The sequence below is a fragment of the Uloborus diversus genome, chromosome 1 (assembly GCF_026930045.1).
Source record: "Uloborus diversus isolate 005 chromosome 1, Udiv.v.3.1, whole genome shotgun sequence".
Lineage (NCBI taxonomy): Eukaryota > Metazoa > Arthropoda > Arachnida > Araneae > Uloboridae > Uloborus > Uloborus diversus.
The window spans coordinates 70100184-70116144 of record NC_072731.1 but is presented as its reverse complement, the minus strand read 5'-3'; the positions used below and the strand labels follow the sequence as shown (position 1 = coordinate 70116144).

Genomic DNA, 15961 nt, shown 5'->3' with positions numbered 1-15961 from the left:
TGTTTAAAAAGTTGCCAGTAGTAGTGAAAACTAAGGACTTTCAGAGGGTTTAAAGGACCTTGAGCAAAAACTAAGTACTTTTAAGGGCCCTTATTTGTGAAAGTGAAAAATAAAGAGTTTCTAAGGACTTTTAAGGACCGTGGGAACCCTGATACCCTTTCAAACAAAAATAAATAATTTTTCAAATCGGTCCAGTGTTCTTGGAGAAATACGAAAACATACATGAAAAGCTGCAAGACGAACCTATTTTTTTCAAGTCGGTTAAAAAGATCATAAACTTGTATAACTGAAACCCATGTCTGCAGTTTAATTGAGTATTGTATTTTTTAAGTATGTATTTTTTTTTTTTTTTTTCAACAATGTCTTAACGCAAGATATCTATAGTGATTTGGTCTTTCAGTTTAACAAATTAGTAACTCAGTCGAAATCAAGATTTTTCAAATGGAAACTAAATTATTTTCGCTTAAATAAAAATTTATTTTCAGCATGTTTTACCACCCATAGTACATCATTTTTCATGTAGTATCGTTTAAAAATATATTATACATGTTTCTTATAAAATCCAAATTGAGCACGGGAGATTATACTGCTAACCTGCCTGCAGAAGGCAGGTGGACAGTATAATCTGCCCCTTATTACCTCTTTTGTTATCTAGTATTTTATTCCAAATTTATTGTGCCAAAAATGCTTATTCTGCTTCGGCTAAAAATAAAGCACAAAAGTAATGCATATTTATGACATTTTTTTAGTGTATGTTTGGAAATTAAATGCCTCAAAAGCTTTTTTTTTGCAGAAACTGCAGTTTATTTGCCCCCTACCAGTACAAATGACAACCGAGTACTTTGCGTTTGTTGAAAAATATTAAAAACATGATTGAACGGTTTAAGTTCAGTGCAGAAGCACCGCAAAGAAATTCAGAAATCATTGTGATCAAATACACTCCTGATTACATGTTTTGAAAACTATTTTTCAATCATTATGTAGGCAAAAACTTAAAACACCAAACAAAAGTATGTCGAAGCAAAACCAAGCAAATTGTTTAGGGGAAAAAAAAAAAAAACAAGCAACACCAAAACCAAAACGAGCAAATCTGTAATCTTTGAAAATTAGCTTTTCTTTTTTATTATATTTGGTAGTTCATCTCTAGAGATTTATTTTTGAGTGGTTTTACTTTCAGCTGCTTCAAAAAATATAAATATGTGTGAATTTCTATTTGCACATTTTCCATCGTATCTCGATTTAAATGCCATGTAAATATATCGTTGAATTTATGAAAAACGTATAATAATCCGCAACATGTGTGACACATTGGATAACGGTAATAAAAACAATGCTAACGTAATCGTACTGTATTGGATAAATATTTAGATAATTCACAAAGAAAACACAACCTCTACTAATGATAAAGCAGAAAGTCTGGATGTATGCCTAGATGTCCGTGAAGCATATAAGGAGTAGATGGTTGGGCGTATTTGTAAGCTTTTATTCACAAAATAAGTTAGCAGCGTGGGAGCGTGTGCACCTCAAAGCGTTTCTCTCTTTATTTTATTTATTTATTTATTACTTTTTAATTCGATTTTGATCTTTTTCTGTTCCAATTTTTAGTTTGACATAACTTTCACATTTTTGACATAAATTTCATAGCATCATAGAAAATACTTCATGCATTCTTAAATTTTAGGTCATCCAGAAGCTTTGAATTTTCTGCATAAGATGAAATTAGTAGTTTTTTGTCGTTTCTACGAACATGAGCTCGTACGTAGTTTCTAAGAGCTGCACATTTCTTTACTGGAAAAACGAAATCCGCGGCTTATCTGAAGCAAGTCAAACGATTATAAACCTTAAAGCACGAGAATAAATTCAAGTATAAAACATAGGTGGGATTTATTTTCGCAGTTAACACTGACGTTTTATTTATTGCCCCTTAATTTACTGTAGATGTAATGACTTGATCGTGACTTGATACGTCGCCCCATTGATTTCAAATGGGGAGACGTATAACGGCATTAGAAACCTTATAGGTCATCATTGTCACGTGCTCATCATCAAAAATACTTGACATCAAATGATGACGCTATCCACTCAACAGCCGATCAGAAGCTACCTTTAGTGTGGCATACATACGTACACACACACACACACACACACACTATATATATATATATATATATATATATATATATATATATATATATATATATATATATATATATATATATATATATATATATATATATATATATATATATATATATATATATATATATATATATATATATATATATATATATATAAAGAAACACTATCATATACTGTATTTAAATCTGGACAAGTCAACCAAATTGAACTTCACTACTCAGTTCAATAGGCGCCATAGGCTGTTCTATGATACTGGTAGACAACACATTTGATAGCAATATAAGGATTGAACAAGAAAGAAAAATTCTTTTAAAAGAACGAAAAAATGGAAAAATCCCAAAATACCCTGGGACCTCATCAGGGGGTACTCCCCAAGGGTAGGGAAAAACCATGAGATGTTTCGTGAGTGCTGCTGGCGAAATTGCCTAAAAAAGCAACACTAGTCGCCGACATCTCACAAAATTAGCAATGGGGTACTGAAAGTCCAGAATATCAGCATGACAAGAAATAAGAACATTGAACCTTTTTTAAAACGAAAAATACAAGTTTTATCTAAAGAAAATGAAACAATATTTAAGCTACAAGATTTATATAAAGAAAATAGAACAATATTTAAGCTACAAGATTTATATAAAGAAAATAGAACAATATTTAAACTACAAGAGAAACAAAATTCATACCTGAACTCAAAATCCAAAGAAAGATCGTAAAACAATCAAATTCATGGAACTGACAATTGACTACCGCTAATCCTCCACAAGCTTGCGAATGAAAAGCTTCGTAAGATGCTCCGGATATTGGTTTTCAGTTAGGGTAGCAATTAAAATTCGAATCGCTGTTTTCAGATTTGTTTTATTATTGAATATCTTTTTATATCTAATAATTTGTGAAATGATTATATTTTTGAACACTTTTCTACTGATACAACTGTGAAAATGAATTAAAGAATACACTTTAAAATCAAAATCCTGACGTTTATCACACAAAGCTATACTGGGAACTCTGTTATTCAGTTGAATATTGAGATCAAGGAAATTAACTGACTCGTCCTTATTTGTTTGTTTTAGCAGTAGTTCATTTGGGTAAATTTCTTTGTGTGAATTGTGAAAATCATTGTAATTAAAAATAATAATGTCATCAATATATCTAAATGTTTCTATACTGTTGTTTATTAAAAAAAAATAGATTCATAAGAATGCAAAAATAGGTTTGCAAATGCACTAGAAAAAGATGTGCCCATCGGTATTTCATTGATCTGTCTGTAGAAATTGGAACCATTGTATAAGACATTCTCGAAAATGCAAAATTCAACAAGGTTAATCCAAGAGTGTTTTTCTAAATTCATGTGGTTTTCATATGTGTCGAAAAGTCTATTTGAAACATCGATTATGAGTTTGTGGGGAATGTTAGTGAAAAGATTTTCAAAGTCAAAAGTATTAATACTATGAATATGGTATTTACCACTGTTTATGAAATCCAGACCTTTCTGGTTATTCAGAATTATAAAACTTTTTTCTTCTGAAATTTTGGCCAAGATATTTTTAATTTTTTTCAAAAAAAATGTAACCTGCTTGATTATTGTAGGAGTATGTTCCACTAGTAACGGATCTGAACTTTATTGGATTTTTATTAAACTTAACCGTTATAAAAAGAAAGAAAAAATGAAATTGAGATGCTGTGTGTTTAGAATTTTGTCGAAGGCTAGGATTCTTTTCTTTAAACTGGACTTAGCTTCTATGACTTTTTTGTATGTATTAATATTTGTATATTTCTTCTATTTGTATATTCCTTATGAAAAGTCATACAAAATTAAGCATACCACATGGCCCGTCACGTGGGTTATCAAGGGGCCCTGCAGTCGATTTAAATGTGAGATCGACTTCGGTTAAAAAGTTACCACATAAGAATATGAACTCAGGATGAGATGATATGAATAATACACTGCATTACAGGCAAAACTTTGACATCATTTGTACTTTGACTTTAAAAATCTATAGAACTTGCAAAGATAAGAGATGCAAGACATGCATCTAAGCAAATAGGCTTCAGATTAATGACGGAGCTGAAGTTAGCTTTTGTAAAAGTTACAACATTATTTATGCAATCGAATGCTTGACTTGTAACTTACATTATATTGGACGGACAGACGGGAAATAAATTAAACATAAGGATCAATGGACATAGATCGGATATTAGGAACTGTAGAAGACAAAATAAAAAAGATGTTGAATTAGAACATTTCCAGGATCACAACTTTAATAATATCAAAATAACAGTGCTTGAAGTGGGGAGTGACTTAAAAAAAAAGACTAAACTTGGAAAGTTGGCACATAGGCAGATTTAATAGTGTTTACCCATACAGGCTTAACAGTTCCTTTTACAGTAACAACACTTCCAGTTCACAATGCGTGTACAAGAAATTCATTTTCAACAGAACAAAAAGAAAGGACTGTAGGGAGAGAGGTAAAAATAAGCAGAATATGCAAATACTTGATACCATTAAAGCTGTTAACTACAAAGAATTCAATCTAACAAATCTAAAACTAATTAAAACTGCGATACTGTCCTCAAAAAACAGAGCAAAGAAATACTTCATTAAACATTATTTGGATGAGTTTAAATTTAATAACAAGACTGTAAATGATACCATAATATACCTTATAAAGTATAAATTAATGCAGATGAACTTTGTCAATTTAAAAAACCGACTAAGTTGCCAGTGGAAAATTTTGTAATGTCTTTTAAAAACAGAAGATTTGACTATATTAATTTCTCTAAAATCTTTGATAAATGTAACCACTTAAGTATAAATGTAATATACATAAGGTCTTCAAGTATGAAAAGAATTTAAAAAAGCTTATTTGCAATTATAGTTTTTACAGTAAGAATATTAATCATATAAAGAAAACGGACTGTATCTGCAATGAAAACATCTTTGAAAACTATATTGATAAGGATCATGGGCATGTTATTACAGGAGATTTGAAAATAATTCAAGATGAATCATAAAAAAACTTGATGGAAAAGAGTTCAAAATATCGACCGCGGTTTGAAAGATTCGTCTGAACAAAAAAATAAAGAAAAAGAAAAATTACTAAATAAGTACGCTTTCTCTACTGTTACATTTTTTATTCAGCGTTTGATAAATTCAGCTTTTTTATTAAGTCATGATCTTTTTTTCTAACTTATGTTTTGGAAATAAATTATTCTATTCCTCTAAATTTATTAGCAGTGCGTTATAAATAATGCTAAGATAGAGACTTTTTTAAAGCTAGAAGTATGATGTTTTGCGTCAGGAAAATGACATTTTCCTTGTAATTTGCCTGTTACGTAAGCCCAGGATTATAATTAAAGTAGTGAATGTTATTTTTCTATTCTAACAACACACAATTCAACTACACACTATGAGTATAATTATTTTTTCTCTTTTAATCAAAAAAAAAAAAAAGTTGTCCGGGAGAATGACAACAAAAATGCTACATGCCAATTTTTTAACTTCAAAGTTTTAGTAAGAACAGAAAACAAATCATATGAGCAAAATACTCAAGGAATCAGCCAAATGGTGATGTTAAACACTGTTGTAGTATAGCAGATTAAAAATTCCTTTTGTTTATTTATAATAATTGACTTCATTCCAGGGACCGAAGAATAACATGAAAACCTGGGGACAAAGTTTAAAATAATGCACCTTGATTTTTTAAATAATTAAATTTATTAAAGAATGTTATTTGATACCTTTAAGTATGCATACTTTAGTACTACAAATTGCATTTGTGGAATATTTATATAAAATTTTGAAATAATTCAAGTATATTTGAGCAATGAATGGGGACACGTCAAAAGAGTGACTTTCTGTTTATTTAAAATTTTCGTAGGGAAAAATAAATGAGTTATTGTTTCAGTAAGAATGGAATAACATCGGGAAAGTTATTTTTGACTATTGAAAAAATAAGAAGAAAAAATCAAGGTCAAACAATCCTTGTGTTATGCTCCTGGTATATGATATTGTTAGGATTTTGAAGAATCACCCAGTGGTATTTTAGGAGTGTAGATACGGCTTTGTTTCGTTGTCTACTCTGTTTATCTTAATTGCTGTCAGTTGTGCAGTTTATTACGTTTTAATTTTAAAACAGAATTTTATTACAGTAAGAATGAACAGCTTTAAGTTTTTAATAAAACACTTTTGAAAAATAAATAATGAACTTTAAAGTACTAATGAAAAATCTTCTCCGTGACAAATGTCCGCAGTCATCCTTCATCTCCAAGATCCTTACTTTTTATGATTAATGCCCCCATTGCAAGGTGGATAATTCTTCAAATTCCTTGTCTCGTTTTGGCAAATTTTTTTGAAAAATGGAGCGAGTAACCTTAAAGAAGTGGGGCCAACACTAATCTTGTGGTTAATATATCACTCTTGGCTTAAAGGTTCAGAAGCGAAAGTTGAAGAAACTAATAAAGCGACTGCCACAACTGGAATAATGACATGTCAAACACTTTAACCGCCAGCTGAAAACCTACTTAGGTACATTTTAACTGTCATGATACATGATGCTCTTGTATTTACACAAATCGTAATTACTTCATTAATAGATTTTGTTATTGATTAATGCCAGATGTTCGAGAATGTTTCAAATTTGCAAATTGTCTGTTGTTGTTTTAGGAAAACTTAATTAAAGGATCGACTGACTACAGCAAGGTTTGCCTTATTCGCTTCAAAGCCATTTAACTGTCAAATATTCAAAAGCAACTATCAGAAATGAACTGAAAAAATAAGCAGGGTGCAATTGTTTTTATATTACGTTATTGATTGATTTTTACAGGGTTTATAGTTCGTAGGTTATTTCTCAAATCCATCGATGAGTTTTTTTGAAAGGCATGAAAAAATAATATTTCTTTAATAAAAAAACAAAATATTACTATAATATTATAAAAATAATTTCGAAGAAATGAATAAATAAAAAAAGGAATGAATGAATAAACGAACAGACAATAAAACAGCTTACGAATAAATAAACAAATTACCTAATATGTGAGACAAAATAAATGAGTGAAGAAAATAGTGATTTAGCAGGAAAATAAATGAAATTGTAAATTAAAAAATGAATAAATGTAAAACAATGGATTAATAAATGAATTTTTATGTGATTTTATAAATGATTGAATAAGTAAACAAAATGAACTATTTCACTTTGCCCTTTCAACTTCGCCCGGTATGCACTTGAAATATTGTATAAAACATTTAAATAAGATTAACGTTAAATTAAGAAATACTGTATTGAATGTTAGTAATTGTCAATTGATAGTTAAAATGTCAGTAACAAGATTTTTTTAAATTTTTCAATAACAAAAATTTTACAACAAACCATTACAATGTGAGTATCATTTTTTGAAAACTGCGTGTATTTTCATATGTTTAAATATTCAGAGATATATTCTTTTCCTGACTGGAGTGGACTACATCAGCTACCAAATGGTTAGCTATTTTTTTTTAAAGAAATATTTTGGACATTTTATTTATTTATTTATTTATTTTTGGATAATCCTATTTAATACGTTTAATATTCCTACCGACTTTTTTACCGTTGTAGCTAATACTATTAACTAATAGTTAAGCGGCTGTTTTCGTTTATTTCGATTCTACTAAAATTGGAAAACTAAGTTTAAAAGTAAAAACGTCTCTCGCTTTTGTTGCAAAATACTTTTACTCTGTGATTTTATTTTTTAACTTTTACAATCAATGGGTTACTAGGCTGAGGAAAAATTTAATTAAGGTTTTAAGAAAAAGGTGTATTAACTGAAAAGGATTATATTTGGACAGAGATATACACAAAGCAAAACAAAGCATTTCGACTGCTATCCGATGCTAGGCATTTTTCTGCCATTCTAAATTTTTTCTTATCTTTTTTTTTTTTTGACTTATGCGGCAACTAAAAAATGTTTTTGCAGTCAAAAATTTAAGGCATTATTTTTAACATGCATTTTTGCAATATGCATACATGTGCTAAATGTTGTTTTATATATTGATAAAAGGACAACCATCTAATTATCTAAACAACTTCAAACTACATAACAGTTAGGCACAAATTATACAAGATAAACCTAAGCCCGTGTTTCAGATTTATTAAAAAAACTCCTAACAATCAAAATAATAATAATAATAATGATAATAATAATAATAATAATAATAATAATAATAATAATAATAAATAAATAAATAAATAAATAAAGTCGTCATTTATCACCAAAGATATACATGCAATATTTATTACAAACTTCGGTGAGAAGTATTCTGATTTTTTTGAAGATTCGTAATTAGTATACACCTGAAATTATTCTTTGAATATCTATTTGAACAAGATCCTTGAATATTCACTGAGATATAACCGTTCTGACTTGTACCTATATTAAGAATAAAATGCACTATTTATGTATCAAGTTCTAAAAGCACGTGCCAAAACCCGAGTACCACATACTCGTTATTACTAATCATTTTTAAAATGCATCTTCGGTAATTTTAGGCAGATTTTCAAATTTATCCCCTAAGCACATCACTAACCTTTTAAAATGTTTCAATATCAAGCTAGCAAATAGTTTGAGCACTGCCCTGTAAGCATATGCTCAGGGATACACTTTCCCCCTAAATTTAAATAAAATTAATCCCACTGAATTAATTTCTTAGGAACTTTCATCGAGACTCGTGGGATGCCTATCAATTAAGACTTGCCTGTAAGCTATTTGCTCGCATCTCCCCTCCAACAACGGCTTATGGTTCTGAAGGAACGTTACGGAATCGCCCGTTCCCCCACGATCTCATACGACGAGTAAACAATCCTCTTAATTAACTTTCAGAATGCAGGAACGGAGAACACAAATGGGTTTCCAGGAAATAGCCAACCATGCGGAAAGGCGAGAATCCAGGTTGTCCGAAAAGAGACAGTGAATGACGCCATTTTGAAATCCTTCCGTGGAATTGGTTCTTCATTTTTACTGGCACATCGGCATTCTAAAAAGCGACCGGTTATTTTATTATAACTTGTTTTTCAAAAAGTATAATTTCAAAGAATTATTTTATGGAAATCATATGCTTGTTTATACATTAAATGCTGCGGTTCGATTTATATTTAAATTTATGAAATATTCGTAGGAAGAATTATTTTTATTTGTATTGTGTTCCTTTTAAAGCATCTTTAGTTCAGTTCGGCAATAATTCTGCAACACCATAATTTGCATAACCAAAATATTTTTACTATTATATTTTTTAACTTAATTTTGGTTGGTTGAAGGAGAAATCTCTAATACAGTGAAACCTGTTAAGTTGACCACTTGTGATGCACTAGTGGTCAACTTAAGCAGGTGGTCAACTTATAGAGGTTGATTTACATGCTATATTACATAGTCTGCACATACAAAAAGAGGTTAACTTAGACACGTGATCAACTTAACCGGTTTTACTGTACATGAATAGTTTCAAACGTTACAGTTTCGATAAGCAAATTTTGCTCAATTTTAAGAAGTTAAGTTTAAAAAAAATATAATATGAAAGAAAATCTGAACTTTTTTGTCAAACGATATTTATAAGATAATTTTGGTAGTGGGAAATTTTATGTATGGACTGTTCAAGACTGATATTTTTTATTTTCTGAGTACAATAAAATAATGGTTGCTGTTACAGAACGCTGTCAAAAAATTGTATATTTTGTGCGTGGTGTGCAGTTCGACAGCTATTTATATAATGCATGAATATTATTGATATTTGAGAGTGAAAACTCTCTGAGACACCTGTCTCACAACCGGATGAGAGTCTGGGATGTTTGGGATCGATACTGTCTAAAAAGGAGTTGGAAACTTTTGGAGCGGTCATTTCGTTAACTGTTATTTTTTGAAGGATTTATTTCACACATCTATTAACTAAAAACTTTGAAACGACTTTTTTAGCATACACAATCAGCATATACTATCATAAAATGAAGCACATTTTAAAAATAAGGATCTTTAAAACACATTTTCTTTAAAATGTGCATGTGCCGGCAAGTTCAATCTAATGATTAGAAACTCTAAACTTGTTCCAGTAATTTTATCCCCCTTAATTGTAGATACGCTGTTTTAAAAAGTAAACAATTGCAATTTTAAAACTCCTTTTTATTTCTCGTTAATAATCAACCTATTTCTCTCTATCACTTAATCTAAATGAACGAGGAAAATTTTGGATTAGGAGAGAGTCCCACAAAATGCAATCATTTCCCATCCTTTCCCAAACTGTAAGGGCACTGGCTATTACACAGAAACCAGGACATAAAAGATACTCCAAAACCGACAGTTCTGTTTTAGATAAGACATGAGATATGACGTAATCAATTGATGCTGTACTTTATTTCAGACGACTTCTATTAGTGCGGCAGATCATTGTTGATACTGTGCAGTTGATAATCAAGAGTGGAGTAAATATTTCCAGTAATCTCATGATTTTTACTCAAGATTGATTTTAGCATCATTCCTCGACAAACTCAATGGTTATGATAATTTTCAGCAAAATGTTTATCATTATTTATGGCGTCGCATTATATTTAATCATGAAAGTGAAACTTCATATTAACATGTTAAAATAATTTTTAAAGTATGAAAATTAAGAAATAAAGAAAAAAGAATTAGAATGCGTACCAACAAAGGGAACCCCAGTTATGAAAAAAAAAACGTTTTTATTATTAAGATTCTTCTAAATATTATTATTTTATCAACAATGACGAAAACTGAATACCATTAAACATTAATTAACGTTCATTTTCTTAACTGGCGTGAAATTCCTTCCTCACGTTTATTAGCATTTCTACAGAAAATTTATTAATAAAACATATAAACAATTCCTTTTATTATTTTTTAACTAATTTAAAATTTCACTTTAAATATACCTTCCCTTAATGGACAAAGTACTAAATATTGAGGAGCCAGAAAATGTTTTATATTTTACAATGTAAGATTTACCAAATGTGTTTTTATTTCAAGAAAAAAAAAATACCCTAATTCTTATTCTAATGTTCTTTCCTACACATTCCATACTAGTATATGATACTTAGCAACAAATTTAATGAAGTCTAAATTAGAAATATTTAGTTCTATGTAGCAAACTTACCAGGGAACTACACGACTTAAGGAATCATGAAAAAAGTTCAAAATTGTCGCATTCGGAAGAGCATATTTAGCCATTTTTTTGATTCATGAACTGTGCTCCCTCGTCACCTCATTTTCGAGATATGTTGTCTTAAAGTCTGCCGTAATCTCAAGAAAAATCGCCAGATTTAAAGACTTGGCAAGAAATTTAAAACAACGAGATATTTCATCGTTTGCATCTTGCAAAGATTCTCATTTTCATTTTGGGTCATCTGCAATACGTGCGAAAGATTTTTGCATTAATCCTTTACTTGTGCGTGTTAAATTAAATAATCACCATCAAAATTAAATGTAAATTTTAGAATTTCATTCGTGATAATAATACATTTCAGAATATTACTGTATTTTTAAGTGTGTTAAGTGAACTATTAACGAGATGTGTTGTAAGAGTAGTTTTTCATAATCAGGAGAATTACTATGAATAAGTAAAAAAAAAAAAAAGGTTAATTTGAGCTCATACACTATACAGATAACAAAATGGATAGGCATTGATGCTGAAATAAAATGATCATGGATTATGGTATCAATTCTTTTTTTTCTTATTATTTTTTGAGCAATCACGATTGCTTTTGCCCCTTTTTGCGGGAAAATCATTGTTAATTTCGATGTAAACTCAAGTGGTGTTATAATTTGGCGGACATTTGGCGATATATCGCCCGTCTTTTGGTAGCCAAGTTTTGTCACCTACTTGGTGACAAATTCGGCGATTATTTTTTCATTTTTTTTTTAAAATCTGGTTTCGATTTGGCCACTGTTGGTGATATATATAGAGTAAACTATTGAATCATATTAAAACTGCCAATAATGAGAAAATGACATTAAATTGTAGTAAAAGGAAGTTTTGTGATGCATATGTAAGCTTGTTTTATTTTAAACTGTCCTCGTATTTTTCTTCATAAATTGTTAAATAACGCTATGTAATACGATTTATGCTTATAGATAACAAGTTTCAAAAACATGAACAAATCCTTGAAAAGCATCGTTTTTGTGGTCAGAACATTGTGCGAGAGCATAATATTTCAAAAATATTTACTCTATAGTTACACTAAAATTGTGGAAGATGATGGCAATTAACCTAGCACTATTAGTGTGTAGCTGTGCGAGTATACGTAACATCAATTTTGCAAGAAATCCCCAGTTATAGTCATTCTCTAGAAGCGACGTTTAAAATGCTGCATATTCTGGTGAAATTACTCTCTTTAACCTCATACTAGGTTAAAGATAGACACCTCATAATCATTACCTCCGTTTCTTTTAAAAAATGTTTTTCTAAAATCAAATACTTAATGACATTTATTTGTTACATTGTTGTATTGTTTGCATGTGATCTGTATTCCGGTGTCATTGTCAAGCATAATAAAATGGAACAAATAAAACGTCTATTTAAAAGATGTCTTTTGATCTTCATCGGTAAAAATAGATAAGCCGCATACAATGTAATTAGTTTGAAGCACATTCACAATTTATTTCGTCAAAAATTTGATTAAATCTAGTTCATAAATATTTTTATAGTAAATTGTTGTAGAGTTACCATCGTAAGAAAGTGAAATGGAAATCATACAACTTTCTAAAATAAAGTAGCACAGTGTGGTATTAAGAATCGCTACTAAATATGTAATATTTGCTGCAAATTTCTTAGTATTTTCTAGCACTAAATCAGCTCATCCAAAGCGACATTATATCTTCCATCAATCACAATTATAATTCGTGTATTTCAGCACGTTAAAGGCCCATTTATGCAACGAGAAAAGTGTTATTAATTCATAACTTGGCACCTTAACTTGGCAGTAAACGGTTTAATCACTTTTCGGCTGATTGAGTGAAGGGTTTTAGACGCAATTTTTCACGAAACAGTTGTTTTAGGCAAGAAGAAATGCTGCTAGAAAATCCTGAGTTTTCCTAAAATAAACCTAGCTGAAATGGGGGGAAACAATTTATTTTGAGCATTTTTTTTTTCTTTTTTTTAAAATTATGTTCATAAATTGTTTAATATTTTTCCATGACGTTTTTAACTTATACCTCCTTTCTGATTGGATATTGTTTAGTTATTACTTAGTGTTAGTATAGTTTTAATGTAATGCAGATGCCTTCAAGTTAGTTTTTTGGAACCCTTCACTTCCCTATAACCTTAAAAGGGTATTCCGCAAGTAATCTCTATTTGCTTAACACTTAAGTGACTTTTCAATTTTCATATAAAAAAGGATTTCCACGTTAAGTAAGTAAGGCTAAGTTTTATAATTTAAATGATGTTTTCTTATTAAAAGCATAATATATGGTTTACTTTTTAATTTTTGTTTATTATCCATAGAGCATACGCTTTCTAATCAAGAGGTTCCTTTGAAAAAAAAGGTAATCTCAATGAAATATCTTGGAGTTATCATTGATTTTAAATTCCAATTGAAAAAACACGTTTCTTTTCTTTCGAGTAAAATTGAGACGCTTATTTGTGGATTTTATTGCATTTGTCGAAACAACTATGGAATTACCATGGATACTGCGAAACTCATTTATAATCAAGGGCTACTGCCGGTTATCTCTTATGCCTCATGCAACTGGGGGCACAGCTTAAAAAAGAAAATAAATCGCAAAGAAATCAGAAAACTGCAGAGAAGAGTCCTTTTGAGAATCGTCAAAGCTTACCGAACGGTGAGTTACGAAGCCATTTTTGCTCTGGCCGGTGCGCCTCCTTTCGACATAGTCATTTGCAACACGATGCTTGCTCGAGATGCTTATCTCCGCTCCGTTCGGGATGTTCACTTAAATAGTACTCTCTCTCCCTCCGATCTTCCTCATCCCTCTAAAAGAATTCCTATTTCACTTGTAGATTTCAATGCCACTAATTTGAACTACTATGATTTTGTTTGCTTCACAGACGGCAGTAAGATCAATGAGAGAGTCGGACTAGTATTTGTTTTGTATCAGCATGAGATTGAGTTCTCCATTCATCAGTTCCGTATCAGTGACAACTGTTCCGTTTTCCTAGCCGAGCTCTTGTGCTTAAATCTCGCAGTGAAACACGTCTCGAATTTTCTTGGAGCTAAAGTACTGATTTGCAGTTACTCTCTTTCCTCTCTTTTTTCTCTTTTGAATGTCAGAAGTTTTGAAAAGCTCATTGTGGAAGTTCAAAGCATTATAAGCAATATTAATTCACACGATATTTGTGTCGATTTTACCCATGTGCGAGGCCACTCAGGAATTCGAGGAAATGAAAGAGCTGATGCTTTAGCAAAAGAGGCTACTCGTTTACCTTTTTCCTTAGATGTAGCTAATCCTCCCTCGTTCTGGAAACTGTTCTACTCTAAGAAAGCTACTAAGGATTGAAATTCAGAGTATCTGTCTTCAAATAAGGGAAAATGGACCAAGCGCTTCCTTCCCACTATTTTCTTTAGATTGAAACGGCAACATCTCAAAACTGATTTTTTTGTCACTCAGTTTCTTACTGGGCATGGCAATTTCAAAGAGTACTTGTATAAATTTAATATTTCTACTAGTAACGTGTGTGATTGTGGACAGGATATTGAAAATCCAGAACACTTGTTGTTTCGTTGCAATCGTTTTAACTCCTAGAGAGAAATTCTTATGCGGGCGCTGAGGAAGTTGTTCGTTTCTTGGCCTCCTGTTCCTTCTGCTCTGGTTCAGAGTGTCGAGACTTTTTCTCTTTTTAAACGTTTTATTTATTCAGTTGTTTGACCTTTTTGTATGTATGTGTGTGTGTGTGTGTGTTTTTTTTTTTCTTCTCTATTCGTTGTTAATTGTTTGTATGTTGTGCTCATTTTATTTTGTGTATTTTGTGCTGTTGTGCCTCTTACCTTCGGGCCCTATGTGATACTATGTGGTGCATAGGGAGTTTCTTTTTGTGTCTAATTAAAAAAAAGGGTTCATTAAATTGTAATAATTAAGTACCTTTGATGAAATTTATCTTTAAATTTTCTTTTCTGAAATATATGTAATTTCTTTATCATCACAATTGGAAAAAAAAAATCAATCACGACTAAATACCGTTAAGAAATTGCACTGTTACACAACAAAAGAGAAGTTTATCCCAGAATATTAATTTATCTCAAATTATAAAGGGACGAATGACATTGTCAAGTGTCGTATTTCTTTCCCGTAACTCTGAAAGTGTTGCATTCCAGCAGTGATAGCCTAACTCTATCTAGAATGGCTTTATGTTGCAATAAAGATTGAAAGACAGAACTGTTCAGTTGGGAGTAAAATTTCATATGAATTGAAATTCATTGGAACTTCTCCATGCTAAGTAAGGAAAATTTGGAAGGGAAAATAAACCCGTTGAGGAGAAAGTCAAACTATTAAACATTATTGTTAGCATGACACTATTTTCAAAGAGGTTTTAATGGATGAGGTCTGAACACGCAAGTTTTAAATAGTGATTATTTAAATAAGAATGCGATAAAAATTCTGATTGTTAAAACTTGAGTAAAAAAATAAGTTCATTTTTCCTCAAACTAAATATATAAATTAAATTTATTTTTCCTAAGTAGATTCTAAGTATTGTGTTTACAGTAATCGATTTAAAAGAACATATGACTTTTGAATGAAAGTATTTTGAGAATTTTGCGCAGCAGAGTTTTATTTTGGAAATGCAAAATAAATAAACAACGTTCTAGCTTATAAAATAAAAGAAAAATATGTATTT

At 30.4% G+C, this 15961-nt stretch overlaps 2 protein-coding genes across 2 annotated transcripts in view; both read left to right on the top strand.

Annotated features, from left to right (window-relative positions):
- Positions 1–15961, top strand: part of LOC129234640 (para-nitrobenzyl esterase-like) — a 213782-nt gene that overhangs the window by 58234 nt on the left and 139587 nt on the right.
- LOC129224754 (uncharacterized) lies at positions 13792–14625 on the top strand. The gene has a single exon (XM_054859336.1). It carries the CDS (start codon positions 13792–13794, stop codon positions 14623–14625), a length of 834 nt encoding a protein of 277 aa, XP_054715311.1.